General features: G+C 52.5%; 1 protein-coding gene across 2 annotated transcripts in view; it reads left to right on the plus strand.

Annotated features, from left to right (window-relative positions):
• Positions 1–1,367: 1,367 nt before the first annotated feature.
• The window catches only part of RIMS4 (regulating synaptic membrane exocytosis 4), a 67,409-nt gene continuing 52,235 nt past the window's right edge, over positions 1,368–16,541 (plus strand). Inside the window, exon 1 of one of the 2 annotated variants that reach the window (XM_059037861.2) lies at positions 1,368–1,629. In XM_059037861.2, the coding sequence (XP_058893844.1) occupies positions 1,533–1,629 (97 nt within the window). In that variant the 5' untranslated portion in view covers positions 1,368–1,532. The remainder of the gene's footprint in view (positions 1,630–16,541) is intronic. The other variant, XM_059037862.2, reaches the window with a different exon arrangement.

The following is a 16,541-nucleotide window of genomic DNA, read 5'->3' on the forward strand; positions in this document are numbered from 1 at the left end:
TAGGTGGGGACAGAGGTCTTGGGTCAAGGCCAGGGAATGGAGTGCGGGTTTCCGATTGTGATTGTGTACACCTACGGGGCTCTGCATGTCTGAGCGTGTGTGTGTGTGTGTGTGTGTGTGTGTGTGTGTGTGTGTGTGTGTGTGAGAGAGAGTCCCTGGGGGTTTATATGTGGGAGTGTCTGGGTGAATGTGTGAGTCTGGTGCGGTGTGTCTGTGTCCCTGTATGAGTCTGAGGGTGTCCGTGCCTCAGAATGTATCCATCACCAGTTATGACTAAGTCTGTGCGGCTGTGTCTGGGTGTGAACCTGTGTGTGCCCACTGAGGTGTGACTGAGTGTCTCTCTTTGAGGGTCTGGGTCTGAGGGTGACTGTGTGTGAGTCTGACAGGATTTGTCAGAGTATTTCTGGGTGTATGTGAATGAGTGCTGAGGGGGTCGACGTTAGGAGGGGCACTGGTGTCTCTGTGTGCAGGTCTGAGAGTGTATCACTGAGAATGAGTGTCTGTGTGTGAATTCTGTGAGGAGTGTGGGTTCATGAGGGTGTGTGTGCCGACCTGAACTTCTCCGTGGGTTCATGTGGGATCTGAGGGTCTCCCTGTGTGGTTAAGGGTGTCCCTGTTTGTCGCTCTGAGCGTGTCTGCAGGTCTCTGGTTGTGAGTCTGGGTGCGTCCGTGAGTCTGTGTGTGTCCTGTCCACAGGACCCACCTGTGTGGGTCTCGGATGTCTGGAGTCTAAGGGGGTCTGTGGATTGGTTACTCCAAGGGTCTCTATGAGTGAGTGAGTCTGGGTGAATCTCTCTGGGTGTGTAAGAGTCTGAGGGTGTCCGTGGTGTACATTGCAGAGTGAATGCACTCCTGTGGGTGCCTGTTTGTGCTCCTCTGCGGGTTCATGTGTGAATCTGAGGATCTCGAGTGCCGGTCACTGTAACTGTGTCGCTTTCCAGCGCGTCTCTGTCCCGGGGGGAGGCCGGTCTCAGTTGAGGACTGGACGCCTGGATTCGGGGCGCGTATGGGGGCTGAGTGTGGGGGAGGGGACAACGTGGGGGGCACGGCCCCTGGACTGGGAGCGCAGCCGCCCTGCGCGCTCCTCTCTTGGGGCGCGCACACCTGGCGGCCTGGGCGGCGAGCAGGGGCCCCGCCCGCGCCCTCCGGCTCCCACGCCCGGCGCGCGGCGCCCCCTCCCTCGGGCGGTGCCGATTGGCTGCGGCGGCGGCTCGAGCCCGCCCCTCGCGTCCGGCGATGGGCGCCGCGGGCCAGAGCGAGCTGCGCCGCCACAGCTGCAGCCGCCGCCGCCGCCGCCAGCGCCGTTACCGCTGCCGCCGGGAGCACAGCGCGCCTCAGGTCCGCGGGCCGCCAGCTCCCGGCCCGTCCTCCGGCCCAGCCGCGCCCGCCAGCCTTGCCGCGGAGCCCCGGCCCGACCTCGGGCCGCCGCCACCACGCCGCGCGCCGTACTCCGCGTCAAGAATGGGGCGGCCAAGCTGCCCAAGCCGGCCGCCGCCGCCGCCGCGGCCGAGGCGCCTGGCGCCGGTGCGGGCATGGAGCGCTCGCAGAGCCGCCTCAGCCTATCTGCCTCCTTCGAGGCGCTCGCCATCTACTTCCCGTGCATGAACTCCTTCGACGACGAGGACGCGGGTAAGCGCGTGGCCCGCCCCCGATCCCCGGGGGGCGTCCCAGGAGCCAGATCCCGAGGCCCCCTCCCCGACCCGGTGCGCCCTAAGAGGTGGCCACTCTTTCCTCCCCACCCCCAATCCCAAGCACGCTCGGGGATGCGCCCCCAGGGTCTTCCTTCCCACCCACGGGACCTCAGATCTCTAGGATGTGGGGTCTCCTCGCCTCCCGCCGCCCCCAGGGACCCCTAGATCATCTGCATTCACCCCTTTTCCGCAAGTGGGCCCTTTGGGTCGCCTGGACTTAGCTTTCCCTACTCGCCTGCGCCGACAGAATGCTCCCGGTCTTGTCCCTGGATCCGAACCGCCACCCTCCCCGAGCCTCTTGTATGTGCCCACTCCTCAAACCCCGGGGCTTTGGCCGCCTCAGCCCCGGGGCTCTGACGCTCCCCCCGTCATTGGAGGTGGCGCGCAACCTTACCGCTCCATCTTTGTCTTGGCTGCATCCAGAGACTCCCTGCCCAAGACCCCCGCCCTGCGCCCAAGGCCTTGAGCGCCCCTGTTTGTCTCTCCTCCTCTTCCCCCAGTCCTTTAAGGACTGGGGCGGACCGCGAGGGGACCGGTTGGGTGACGGCCTTTCCTCTCGGTTCTTCCCGGCGGTTCCCCGAGGGAGGCGTAGGGCGGCACCGACTCTACACCTGCGCGCCCTCCGGAGTGTGCCCCTGACCCCGGCTGCTCTTGTGACGGGAGTAGCCCTTCTAGGTGGGCTGAACCGGGCCACCATACAGCGGCCCGAACCTCAGGCTCCCAGGCCTGCGCGCAACCCCAGCCAGAGCCCAAGGGGCGGGGAAATGTAGGGAAAACAGCTCTTGGGGGCCCTGGGACCAGGCAGAGGAAGCAGAAGGGCTTCAGATCTGGTTCTGCGGTGAAGAAGCAAAGCCACCAACAGGTGGGGTACCTAGAGGGCTTTGGTGAGAGTTCCCCAAAGAGTGCCAGATTGGGAGTTGGAATGAGGTTCCAGTCTTGCTTCTCTCCGTATTAGCCATGACCTTGAGCAAGTCATGCCACCCCTAGCTTCCATATCCTGATCTGTAAAATGGGATGACAGTACCTCAGACATAAAGGTAAAGTGAAAAGTGTTTTGTAAGCTGAAAATCTGAGAGTATTTTAATTCAATGAGGGGATGAAAGAGAGAGGTGGCTGTGTGGTGGGGAGGAGCAAAATGGTTTCATGGACGCTTTTGAGAACTTGATGAAAATATGGACAAGTTCTCCAAAAAATACACATAGGCACCATCCAACAATTTTTGTCCACAGTTTTAGGGAGTTCATGGGCCCTGCTTAAGACTCTCTGCCTTCAGGGACCCTTATCTGGTCAGCCCGTTATCTGCTAAGCCTTGGATGGAACGGTGGGTGATGGGTGCTTATGTCTTTCTGCTGGAGCAGGAGGCAGGTGGGGAGAAAGGGAGAAGGTTCTCCAGAAGGTGTTGGCTGAGTGAATGAATGGGGCTATGTGAGGCTGACCCCTGACAGACCAGTCTTGCTGTTGACCTGGAGATGGAGGTGGAGTAAAGATGGTTACTGCAGAGCCATTTTACAGAATCACCATTTTACAGAAAAAATAACTGAGGTTCAGAGGCTTAACTTCCCCCGTGACGCAGCTGAGGGAGGTTGTATTATTATTCTGGACAAGGCAAGGTGAGGAGGCGTGGAGGGGCTCTCCTAAACCAGTGACCTCCTCTGGAACAAAATCCGGGAGAGGAAGTCCGGCTAGCATGGGGGCTTGGGGAGGGAGCCCCACCTGCCTCGGTGAGCTGGCTCCCCCACGCCTCACTTGACGTTCAAGGACGCTCCTGAAGTTCCAACAGGCCACTTGGGTCTCAAGAGGCAAGGTGCATCAGTGGCAGGGACAGTTGGGTTTTTCTTCAAAGTCATGCTCCATGTCATGGTTCATATGCCTTGGTTATTATTGTTGGTTGCTGATGACTTGCTCTGGTTTCACGTGAGTCAGAATAGATAACTTCATGGAATATTAGAGATTTTTAAAGGTCCCTATTTTTTTTTTTTCCAGCGGGTTTCTTCAAATTCTTAAGTTTTTCACTTGGAGCACCTAGAAATCATCTTGTCCAACCCTTTTTTGCCCCCAAATAGGTGTGTGTGTGTATTTGTGTGAAGGTATGCATGTGTGTGAGATTGAAGCCCCTGTGTGTGTGTGTGTGTGTGTAACCCAAGGTCACCCAGTGAGGCAGGCACAGAGCCAAGACAAAAATGAGGTTTCTGGTTCTCTTTCCAGTAAAACACTAGCCCTCTCTCTGAAAGAGGATTTTTTAAAAAGTCAAATCTCACTGTGTAGAAAATGGTTCCCAGGTGAAGAGGTCCCAGGGAGCGGCTCACAGCCAAGAGTTTGGTTTGGGCATCTCATGCTCTCTGTCTGCTCATCTTAAGGGATGCTTCGAGTTTGGGAGGGGGAGGGAGAAAGTGAAGTTTCCTTTTGGGGAGGCTAATGAGTGTCTGGTGAAAATTGGAAGTAGGGAACGTTGTCTTCGTGCTTAATTTCTCTTGTTCTTCTCAAAGTCATTAATTTTCTCTTAAAAAAAAAAAGCCCCTTGGATTTATTCTTTTAGAACGGCACCACCCTGAACTAATTTCGAAAAGCAGTTTGAATATCTCTCAGATACTGGACATAGACTGCTCCAGTTGCAGGGCTGTCAGAACTGGCTTTGCTTTACCTTTCTCTTCTTTGCTCCCTCCCCTCACCAGTTTTGTGCCCCTCTGTCCCCATGACTCAGAAGTGTCCCTGATGGGCCTCTGGCTCATCTGGGCGCCTCCCCTTTGTTGCTGCTTCTGACTCCTGTCCAATGCACCTTTTTCATCAACCGGATTGACTCAGAGCCATCTTCAGGGCTTACATGCCACCCTTCAGCTGGTTTCCTGAGAAACTGTATGAGGAGGAGACTTTCATTAGCCTTAACTGGGCCAGAGCACTTTCCTGCCTTCGGCTTGGGAGACTTGGACATTTTGTCAGCAAAGGAAGCTGCCCCTTCCACCCCTTTCTAGCCACCCTGCGGTTCAGGATGCTGGTCATTGCAGATTCCTAGAATTCCTCCCAAGGAGCATTGTGCACTCTGAACCCATTACTTACACTGCTTTTGCCCCCTTTCACAAAGATGCGGAGGCTTTAGAGAGGCATGCTCTTGGGAGGCATTTTTTGTATCTGTGTCTTCATGGCTCAGCCTTGCTGGTACTGGCTTTATAATTGAGGAGGGGTGGGGCAGGGAGGAGTTAGACACGTGACCTCTGCTTTTTCACATCTATATTGTTGGTTGCTGGTGACTTGGAGGAAGAAAATAATAGCATGGACCACAGAGGGTCAACATTTTTTAAATGATTACCTTTCTCTAAGTATCCTCCTAGGTACTTTCAGTATTGTTTTCTTTCCTCACAGCAATTCTCTAAAATTAACATTTAACATTCCCCATTTTCAGATGAGAAAACTGAGGCACAGAGAGAATATTCTTCAAGGTCACTGAGCCGGGAAATGAGGGTGGTAGGATTTGAACTTGAGCAGTCTGACTCAGGCATCTATGCTGTTATTATGCTGTTTGTGCTACGAAAAGGGCTTAGTACAGTACCTGGCACTAGATAGTCTCTCAATACCTGTTAGCTCTTATCTTTCTTATTACCAAGCAAGACTTATTTCTGAGCATGACTGTAAAAAAGAATCTGTGGGTTTGAGGAGGGGGGGTAGCCTGGTTCTCAAAGTGTTAGCTTTTATAATTTTAATAAGCTAATTTTATTGCACTGTTATAGCTATTAAGGCAGAGTTGGGCCCTTCTTCTTGGAGGGGGTTTAAAGATGGGATTTGGGGGACTTGCATGTGGAACAAGAGGGTGGGGACCACCCAGCTCCCCATTTTCCTGTTCTCTTTAACAGTTAATTTTCATTACATCTACAGTCCCAGCCCTGCCACTGTGCCTTGGGGCACAGCTGGGGAGCAAGAGTGTCTTCAGTATCCAGCAAATGCCAAAGGGCGTTGCTATATCAGGGTCTGGAATTGAGGATGGTGTCCCCGAGTCTGACCAAGTGGTTTTGGTGTCCAGTTCTCCCCCACCCGCCTGGGAGAGGGGCGGAGAAGCTGGAGCAGCCAGCTCCGATTTGCCCATAGGATGCTTCGATCCAGCGCAAGGAGGAAGTTGCCATGGCAACACGGGCCGGCTACCGGTCCCTCTCCTAGCAGTTCGGGCCACATTTCTGGGCTGGAAAGCCCTTCGTGGTACTGCCTTCTTCCGCTCAGACCAAATCTGGTGGGTGGGGTGGCGTGGTGGATGGGTCCCACAAACTAGTGCTAAAGCCCGCTCCCCTTGTTTTTGGACGGAGGGGAAATGGAGGGGGCTGTCTGAGTTACTTCTCCTCGTGGGGTGGAGATACTCCTGTCTTGCCAGACAGATCTCAGCAGGGGTAACGAGAGCTCCAAATCCCGCCCCACCCCAGGCACCTGGAATGACCCCGCTGGAATCCCCCCTCCCTTCCCCAATTTACTCCTTTTGGCAAGGTTTTCTTTCCCAGACCAAGTGCTAACTTTTGTCCTTGAAATTTGACCTGAGCTTTTTCTGGGAAACAAAATGTCCTGCTGTCCCATCCCTTCCCCCTGAGATGGTGGGAACAGAGTACTTCAGCCCTAAAGGGGGGCTGGGTGAATAAGGGGGAGTGGTGAGTGGGGAGGCCTTAAAATACCCTTCAGGATCAGGGCCACTTGAGGGCATGAGGTGGAGGCTCTGAAGCCTCCATTCCCACCCTCATCCCCGGGGCAGGCCACTTCCTGTCCCCCCTCTGCCCCTTTCCCTCATTTACCACCAACACTGTAGTCTCCTTTATGGGCTGGGAATTGGGCAGAACTCTTCTAGTTTTAGGTAACTGAGGCATAGTAAAGAATCAAACCAGTTGTTCCCATCATTCAAGTTGTGGTGTGTGAGAGCGTGGACCCAAACTACTTTATCTTAAATTACTCTGAAAGAGGTATTTCAGAAAAAGTGGGTGATGGGGAGTCATCCCTTCCCCCATTACACAGATCACTGGCCTATGGATCTGCTCTGATGCAGTTCGAGCTCTTTCCTAAAATTCTCTCTTTCTCTGGCACCCTCTCTTACTTGTCCCCAAGCTGCCAGACTCATGGCTTCAGCTTCCTTGGCTTTTGCAGTTGCCAGAGGCCCGCCTGGTTCTGTTTGGTGGGAAGGGGAAAGGAGGGGCCCATTCCCCTTGTCTCCCTTTGAGAACTAGGCTCTGCCTTCCTCCCCACCCACCTCCATCCCGGAGGCCGAGCCTGTTCTAACTAACTGAAGGCGGAGTGAGGGCAGGGCGGAGGTGCGGAGGAGAGCAGACCGCAAGCCAGCTGACCCTCTCTCCCATCTCAGGGCCTTTCTTTTCCTCTGCCTCTTCTGACACCGCTTCATTGTGGCCTTAACAACCATCGCTTCAGCATTTCTTTCAAGAATTGTTGGAAAGGCACCAGTTTTGGAGGATGTGCTCAGAAGGGTACAGACATCTCCCCCACTGTAATCTGTGTACCGCCCCCCCCCCCACGATGTTTTCCAGTCAAGCGCACTGTCTTACTGTCAGAGCTCCAGTTCCAAACCCCACACCCAGTCCCCTGGAATGACCGACTGGAATTCTCTCCTTCTCCCACCCAGTTTACTCCATGGGGCTCGGATTTGACTCCACTTTGGTGCTAGAGCCTCAGGCAAGTCCTGGGCCTCAGTTTCCCCATCTTGAATAAGGGGTTAATTCTCCTTGTCTGAGCATCTCTTGGGGTTGTAAAAATAAAATGATCAAGAGGCTTGCTTGGCTGTGCTCAGTGCTTTCCATAATCTTACTGAATCTTATAGCAGCCAAAAGAGGTAGCAGCTGTTGCCGATGTACCCATTTTGCAGATGAGGAAAAGCCAGGCAGCTTGGTGTAGTTTAGTGACTTTTTTGGGTTTCATGGTGGTGATTCAAACCCAGGCGTGTTTGACTCCAGAGACCACCCTCTGCCTCTTGGCCTGAAATGAGATTCCTGGTGGGAACAGGCAGTGTAAGCCCCAGGGGCTGTGCTTGGGCTGTCAAAACAGCCACTGACAAAGGCCAGGGTGTGAGGGCCTGTTCACATCCAGATGCATCCCTCCAGGATCTGCCATCCCTCTGCATTCCACCCCAGCCCACTGGAGTGCCTTCCTGGCCATCAGTTCCTGGATGATCCCCATCTGAGGGCTGCCTGGCCTCCTTGAAGAATCCAGTTGTCTGCCCTGGCCCTGGGGGCTGAGCCATCACCTGCCTCTCCAGACCGATGTAGGCCAATGCTGGATTATATTTAACGCCGTGCTATTTCCACTTGACAGCTCCAGAGAGCCATCCCCCCTCCCCTTTTCTCCTTCCTCCCCCCTCCCCTTCTGATTCACTCAGAAACTGACAAGGCTGATGTCAGCGCCTTATTCTTAGCCCCCATAATTGTAACTGCATTTAGCAGTGCGCACTTCATTAACAGTTTCTGCCAGGGGGGAGTGAGATGACTGCGTGGCTGGGCAGGGACACGGGTGGGGGTGGGGAGGGGGCAGCTGCTGCAGGGACCTTGGCCAGCTGCCTCTTCTGAACGGACCAGCTGGGCAGGTTGTAGGCCTGGCTTTCCAAGACTAGCAGTCTTGGAAGGCCCCTTGGAGAACATCTAGTCCGCTCTCCTCATTGGGCAGGGAGAGAAACTGAGGCTCAGTGAGGCAAAGCAGCTTGCCAAGGTCACGTGTTAAGGATCCAGGGCTCTGGCCTTTGTGTCTAGGTTTTCTTCTTTGGTATTATTCATTCAGCTAATATTTAATTAGCTGCTCAGTGCCAAACAGCATTCTAGGTGCTGGGGCTATAGCGGGGGAACAAGGCAGACACAGTTTCTGCACTCACAGAGTTATGTTCTGAGGTGGAGGAGACAGACAATAAGCAGGAAAGCAATTAAACAATAAATAATTTCAGATTGTGTTAAGTGAAGTGAAAATAAGACAGGTTGATGGGATAGGAGATAACATTAAGTAAGGTAGTCAGGAAAGGCTCACTTGAGGAGGTGACATTTGAGTTGTGACCTAAATGACAGAGCCAGTAATGGGAATATGAGGGGATAGAGGGATCTAGGCAGAGGCAACAGCTGGTGCAAAGGCCCTGAGGTCAGCGTGAGTTTGGGTGTTTAGGGAAGAGAAAGCAGACCAGCATGGTTAGACTGCACGAGGGGAAACGAGGTCAGAGAAGTAAGCTGGGGGCAGATCACTCAGCCTGGTAGACAATGATAAGGAGTATCAGGTGAGGAAACTGAAGGTCAGATTGGGAATGGAAAAGACCCCCAGCTGGGTAAAGACAGAGAGAGGCTGAGAACTCCGGAATCCCTGTCTCTTTAGTCCCTTAGACACAGGTGGCTGTGCCTTTAAGTGCATCACGTGGCTTCCTTTCACATTGTAGCTGGTAGTGTGGAGTCTGGGAAGGGCTTTTTCTGCCCTCCCTGCCTGCCCCTCTCTCCTCCTCGACTCTCACCCGACCCAGCTGTATAGCTTCTCAGGGTGACATAGCTGTGAAACTCTGGGGAGCTTTCATGGTGGGACAGAAAGAACATGGCTTTGGAATCCAACACACCTGAATTTTTATCCTGCCTCTGCTGCTTCTAAATTGTGTGACCTTGGGCAAGTGGCTTCAACTCTCTGGGGCTCAATTTCCTCATCTGTAAAAGGGGGGCATAATAATAGCAAGTTCTTCAAAGGGTTATTGTGAGTAATAAATTGATATAATGCACAAAACACACCTACCCCAGAGCCGGGCATGTGGAACTAAGATTTCCTCAGTTATAAGGACTAATGACATCGTGGGTTTAATGCTGGGCACGTAGTAGTTGCTCAGTTAGAGGTTACTGCTGCAATTGTGGTTGTTACTGTTGGTTTTAACGGGTCAGAATCATCGAGGGGGCTTGTTAAAACATAAATTGCTGGGCCTCACCCCAGAGTTTCTCATTCAATCTGGGGCAGGGCCTGAAAATCTCATTTCTTTTTTTTCCCCCCAAATATTTATTTATTTATTTGGTGACACCAAGTCTTAGTTGTGGCTCACTGGCTCCTTAGTTGCAAGCATATGGCCTCCTTAGTTGTGGCATGTGAACTCTTAGTTGCAGCATGCGTGTGGGATCTAGTTCCCTGACCAGGGATTGAACCCGGGCCCCCTGCGTTGGGAGCACGGAGTACTATCCACTGTACCACCAGGGAGGTCCCCTGAAAATCTCATTTCTAACAAGTTCCCAGGTGATGCTGATACTGGTCCAGGGAGCCTACTTTGAGAATCACTGGGTTAGAGAAAAAGCTGGAGAGAAATGAAGCGTTCTTCTCAACTTGGGATGTCTCCTGGCTACCTGTGTCTTAGATGCTGGGGACATTGGGTACCAAATTCAGGACCCGGGTTTAGTCTTCAGGCACTCATGTTTCCATCACATGGTCTCGGATCAAATGAGCCTCAGCTGCTGCCCCGCTTTGCACTGGGTTTAATGTGAAGGACCCCATCAATCCTTTTGGAAGTCATCTGTATAAATGATAAATGAGTCGACATGAATAACACATCAGGCCATAATATCCTTTTGTGGAATATTGAGGGGCTCAGGTCTAGCTCTTTTTACCGAAGGGAACAGGACGTGGTCCCTTTCCTGCATTGGGGAAAGGCAGGACTATGTGTTAAAACCAGGAGGTTCATTTGAGGACAGGTCTCCGCTGGGAAGAAGTAAATCAAAGGGACCATCAATGTTAAGGGGCAAAATGCTGGGAAATGCTACCAAGAGACTTTACTGAGTCATTTTATTTAGATGTTTCTAAGAAAGGGGTCGCTGGTAATTTTCTAGGGAAGGTTGAGATTTTGCTTAGATTGGAGGCGTGGGGGACAAACCATATGATGTGATAAGATTCCCATCCAGTCCCTTAAAACTCAGAGTCTGAAGATACAGGCATTTACAAATACATTCCCGGTGAGACTTGTCCTCAACTGATGGGAAACACTTCTCCAAGAGGGTTGGCTCAGGATAGCACAGAGCACAGACTTCGGAGGGCCCCAAACCTGGGTTGAATCTCTGCCACCTACTAGCTGTGTCTCTTGATTATGATACGTAACTATTCTGGGCCTCAGCCTCGTGCTTTGTAAAAATGGAGTGAATAACTGTACCCTGTGAGAATTAGAGATAATGCATGTGTGAGGCATAGAAGGCATCCAGGACATGGCAGCACTGCCTTCCTGCTATTGTAGACTTCCTGGGTGCAGGAAGTGTGGGATGGTGGGAGCACATTGCCTGCGTTTGGGACTCCTGGCTCGGGTCTGGACAGCTGGTGCTTACTCTGTGCCCAGTAGGGCCTGAGAGGCTGCATTAGGAGTCAGGAGAAGAGGTCTCCGTTCAGCCGCCAAATCTCAGCATCTTCTCTGGCCGCTTCCCTTTGTCTTTTGGGCCTCAGGATCCCCATTTACACAGTGAGGTGTCTAGTGGGCTTGGTTTAGATACAACCAGAGTCTCCCAGAAAACGGGACACTTGTCCAGGCCCCCATCTCCTCCTTTGGATTTCTCCCCTGCTCCTCTGCCTCTATGGTCGTTTTCATCCCCAGAGCATCCCCTCCTGCCAAAGTTTCTAGCTGATCCTTGGCTGATTGGTCATTGAATACTTTTTAAAAGAATAAGTATTATTTGGATAAAGTAATATATGCAGTTGGTACAACATTTTAGAAGCACGAAAAGTATCCAGTTAAAAGGGCCCCAGGCACCTCTGTCTTCTGGGTCTCCTGTCCCCTCCCCAGGACAAACACTGTTTCTAGCTCTCACAACCCTTTATGCTGCTGTTACTGATAGTAACATGTTATGTGGTGAAAAGCCAAATAGCACAAAGGACACCCAAGAAAACATCAGTCTCCCTCACACCTCAGCCACCTAGTCCCACTCCCACAAACCACCAGTACGGTCTTTTAGGCTATCAGTTTTTTCTTGATTTTCCAGTTAGCAAATTCTTATTAAGCACTTGTGGTGGTGCCCAGTCCTGTGAGGATTCAAGAGTAGTCAGATTATACCAGGCAGTATAGCACAGTGGTGGTTATGATACACACTCCACAGCTAGATGGCCTGGGTTTGAATCCTGGGTTTGCCACTCATTGGCTATGTGACCTTGAGCACGTGACTTAACTTCTCTGAGCCTCAGTCTCCTCAACTGCAGAATGGGCCCAAAATAGCCCCTCCCTGCCTTGAAGGTGTCAGGAGGATTAAATGAGTAAGTATTTGTGACATGCTTTGTAGAGAGCCCGAATACAGTAGAAGTGTGTTAAGAGTATTAGCTATTACTGTCTCAGAGCCCTTAAGCCAGAAGTCTCTCTGAAGTCCTCTAGCATCTTTAGTGGAGGCCCAGAGAGGGATCTCATGGTTTGCTCAAAGCCTCACAGCAGGTCTCTGGTAAAACCAGGAGTAGAACTGATGTTTCTGGACCCCCAGTCAGGGCCTCTTTCTCTCCCAGGTGACCCAAGTGGCTACTTTGCACCCTGTTGGCACCTGAGGCTTCAAGTCCATACCCTGCATTTCCAGTACTTGGTGTCCCTGAGAAATGCCGCTTGGAGTCGCCTTGGGAGTGGGTGGGAGGATATGTCACTAATTGGGGCCTGTAATGGAAGTTAATTAGTTCCTCAGCAAATGTCGAGAAACATCTCTCATCTGCCTGGGCCCAACACAAGACTGGACCAGGTGCCTTGGGGGCCCACCCAGACCCAGGCCAACCCACCCCTGAACCATCTGGTCCCTGGAAGCTGCAGCCACTTCTGTCTAGCTTCTGCTGGGTATGCTGGGTCCTGGGAGAGGGACCCCCAAACTGGGAAGCCTGGCCCTGATGGGAATCGGGTGGGTGCTAAGAGGGAGGGAGAAATTAACATGTGTAGCATTCTTAGACGCCTCCCAGCGGTCTTCAACTTGAAAAGCATATAGAAGATGGGAGAATTCTCTCCTGTTCCCACTGTCTTAGTTTGAGACGTGGATTCTTGTGCAGGTGGTATGCTATGCAGTGCTGTCAGGTGAGACCGGGATGCAGGATGGGCAAGAAAAGAAGCAGCTAACAATGGGCACTCAGCCACGGGCTAGCCTCAGCCTGACCCAGTGGAAGGTCTAGAGGGCGGATGGCGTCACAGAGTTGGCTGGCCTTCTGGACTCCCATATCAGTCAGTCATGGGCTGTGGACAGTCCCCCCGGGGCGGCGGGAGAGCGGAGACATAACTTTTGGGACAAGGCAGCTCCCATCAGCTAAGAGCAGCTCTCCAAAGAAGGGGCAGCTGTGAGCTGGAATTGCAGAAACTCGCAGCAGCTGTGGGATGGGTGTCCTGCTTGGTAAAGGAGCTCTGGCTGGGCTGGGTCTATCCACCTGCTGTCTGGGAACTTCTGGCGACAGCGTGAGGAGAGCAGGTGTGGCCGGCTCTATGCTGGGTAGGGCCCACCCCTATTACAGATCGCCCTCTCCATGGTCCCACAAGGCGTGCGTGGTCATTACGTTAGGTGGGGCTGGAGGAATCGAGTGTCCAGACAGACTCCTGGCTTGGCCAAGGTCAAGTTGGTGAAAGGTAGGACAGGGCTGCAAACCTGGGCCTGCCTCCAACACTTGTGGTCTTTCCAGCATTCTGTGCTGCATTTAATTCTTTTCATGAATATATGTGTGTATTTTGTGCTTCCTGGTGGGTTTCTTTCCAGGTACCTCTTTTTTAAAAAAATTTATTTATTTTTGGCTGCCTTGGGTCTTCGTTGCTGCACGTGGGCGTTCTCTAGTTGCGGCAAGCGGGGTCTACTCTTCGTTGCAGGAGGCTACTTCTCGTTGCGGTGGCTTCTCGTTGCGGAGCACGGGCTCTAGAGCGCAGGCTCAGTAGTTGTGGCACACAGGCTTAGTTGCTCCGCGGCATGTGGGATCTTCCCGGACCAGGGCTCGAACCTGTGTCCCCTGCATTGGCAGGTGGATTCTTAACCACTGCGCCACAAGTCCCCTAGGTACCTTTGAAAGGTGTCTATCTTGGTTTTCTGTTTTGTACCTTGCAAACATAAAGACTTTTGGGCCTGATAGGTGTTTGCCTATTTGAGCTCACCTGATCCTCATGGATGGAAAATCGGCTTTGTTTCCAGAGAGGTGGGTAGGGGCCCTGACTGACGGACTCCTTGAGGTGAAAAGTTAAGGGGTAGCTGCTTTGTCATGGAATGAGCCCTGAATTTGTCATAAGAAAACCTGGATTTGAGACCCCATTTCTGCCCATTTGTCAGCTGAGTGACCCTGGGCATGTCTCTTCGAGCCTTGCTTTCTTCTTTAGGTGAACGAGTCCACAGCTGTAAGCCTCGGGTAGCCTGGCAGGTGTGCTAATGATACTGCATATAGCAAGGACCTGGCAAGGCTTTGACTGGATTGGGGTGGGGAGTCCAAAACCAGACCTGAGGGACTTCCCTGGCAGTCCAGTGGTCAGGACTCTGTGCTTCCACTGCCGGGGGCCCGGGTTCCATACCTGGTCGGGGAACTAAGATCCTGCAAGCCGCGTGGCGTGGCAAACAACAACAACAACAAAACAAAAAAAAACCCAGAGCTGACCTCTGTAGCGTGTGCGCGGGAACCGTGTCAGATCGGGGCCCATCTGTGAAATGGGCACAGTGACGCTTGTCTTCCTGTTCTAGCTTGGGCTCCCCACGAAACAAGGATTTGGGTACAAGTATTAGGTTGAACCACAGGAGACTGCCATTTTTAGGAGTCAGAGCAGTCAAATAGCAGTTGTACGTGGTTCATATGGTTTCCAAAGGTGATGGATGAAACTCCAGGAGGGGAATGAGAAAGTCACTTGGGGAAACAGTGGGTTATCAGCCAAGTTACCCCGGACCGAGGGCAACCGCGTTGAGTCTTCCTGGAGGCTCTGGGAAACTGTAGAACAGGGCTTGGCAAACTTCTGCAAAGGGCCAGACCCTGGATGTTTTAGTCTTTACGGGTCATAAAGTCACTTTCCCAACTGCTGGATTACACAGTTGGAGGGCAGCCACCGACAATATATAAATGGATGGGTGGTGCTGTGTTCTAACAAAACTTTATTTACAAAAATAGGCAGTGAGCTGGATTTAGCCCACGGGCCCTAGTTTGCAGACCCCCGGAGTAGAACATGTACCTCCGTTATCCCACCCAGGAGTGAGGGAGCTGGGGTGCTTATACACCAACTCCCGTCAGTCACTGGTTGAAGGCCAAGGGTGGGGATGGGGATGGAGTGGGGGCAGGGAGTTGTCTGTTGCCCTTGGCCAAGAGAAACAGTCGCTGGGCCGCAGGAGGTCAGGCGGGCAGTCAGGCAGTCACTGAAATGCTAAAGGGCGTGGGACAGGGGATGGCTTCTGCCAGCTCAGAGGCCTGACTGTGTGTGGAGAGTGTACCTGAGAGAAAGTGACAGGATGAACAGGAAAATGAGTTTGGGGTAGGGCCAGATGATCTAACTTCGCATTTCTAGCCTTTTCAGCCAGTTATTACTTCCAGGCAAAAACCGGCTCCTCCATTCTTGGCAGGCTTGTTCGAATTTTCTGCCTCCCGTACCTCTGCTTGGGCAATTTCGTCTTCTGGGATGCCCCCACCTTCCCCCTCAGGGCTCGGATGCCACTTCCTCCAGGAAGCACACCTCTCTTCTCTTGGGCGGAGTTGATTGTTCCTCCTGGACATTCACATGGCACTCTGAGCTCCTCTTCTCTCTCTCCAGCAGTTGCAAAGTCTGGCTGACATCACTTTTCACTGCCACACTGAGAGCCCCTCCAGGTCAGGGACTGTGTGATTCTCTGCTGCATCCCACCCAGGGGAGCCCTGATTTGAGAAAGGCGGAGCTGAACCCCAGACCTTCCCAGCCTCTCTCCCTCCCCCTTCTCCCCTTCCTCTCTCCCTTTCTTCTCCAGTAGCTGCTGATGACCCGAGACAAGCCCAGTCTTTGCCCTCATGGAGTTTGCAGTCTGGTGGGAGGGGGTTAGACATTCGACAACCCAAAGGAACAACTAATAATTGGATCATTACTCTGCTTAGCGCCACACAAGTCAAGTGCAGGGTGCCGGGGGAGGCTGGAGCTGGAAGAACTGACCTGGGGGAGAGGAGGGGAGGAGGAGACAGCGAAACTGAGACTTAAGGGATGAGTGGAGTTGGCCAAATGAAGGCGGGGGAGTGGCGGAGTGAGACAGGATGCCGTGACTCTGCGAGCACGGACTTGGGGTCAGTTATGGGAGTTGGGGGGTGCAAATCTTGGATTCTCTCAGTCTTTGTGGCTGTCTCCCCCTCCCCTCATCTGTCTCTCTTCTTCCTCTCTCTCTGTCTCTCATTCTCTCTCTCGCACACACACACATACATGCATGCCCACAGATGGAAATATTGACCATAATTACTTCTGCAGGGCAGAATTATGGGTAGTCTTTGTTTTCTAGTTTGCACTTCTTTGGTGTTTTCCAAACTTTCTACAGTGGACGAGTCATGGCAAAAATTGAAGTCTTCAGCATCTGGAGACCATACTCCCACTGGTAGTTGTTTGACCTTGACCACGTTGTTTAATCACTCCTGCTTCTCTCTCTGTAAGATGAGGACAGGGATGGTTAACACATGGTACCCATCACATTCTGACACTTCACCTCCCTTAACTCATCAGAGCTTCACAACTACTCCGTGGGGCAGGTGCTGTCACTATCCCTGTTTTATAGATGGGGAAACAGGCATGGAGAGGTTAAGTACATTGCTCAAGATCACACAGTAAGAGACAGAAGTAGGATTGAAACTCAGATGTCTGACTCCAGAGTCTGAGCTTACCCATTTGGCTTTACCGCCTGCCTCCCAGGGTCAGGAAGACACCTGGATGCAAAAGGGAAGAGATATGGTGGGCACATATGTATATGTATAACTGATTCACTTAGT

The sequence above is a fragment of the Kogia breviceps genome, chromosome 14 (genome assembly GCF_026419965.1).
Source record: "Kogia breviceps isolate mKogBre1 chromosome 14, mKogBre1 haplotype 1, whole genome shotgun sequence".
Taxonomy (NCBI): domain Eukaryota; kingdom Metazoa; phylum Chordata; class Mammalia; order Artiodactyla; family Physeteridae; genus Kogia; species Kogia breviceps.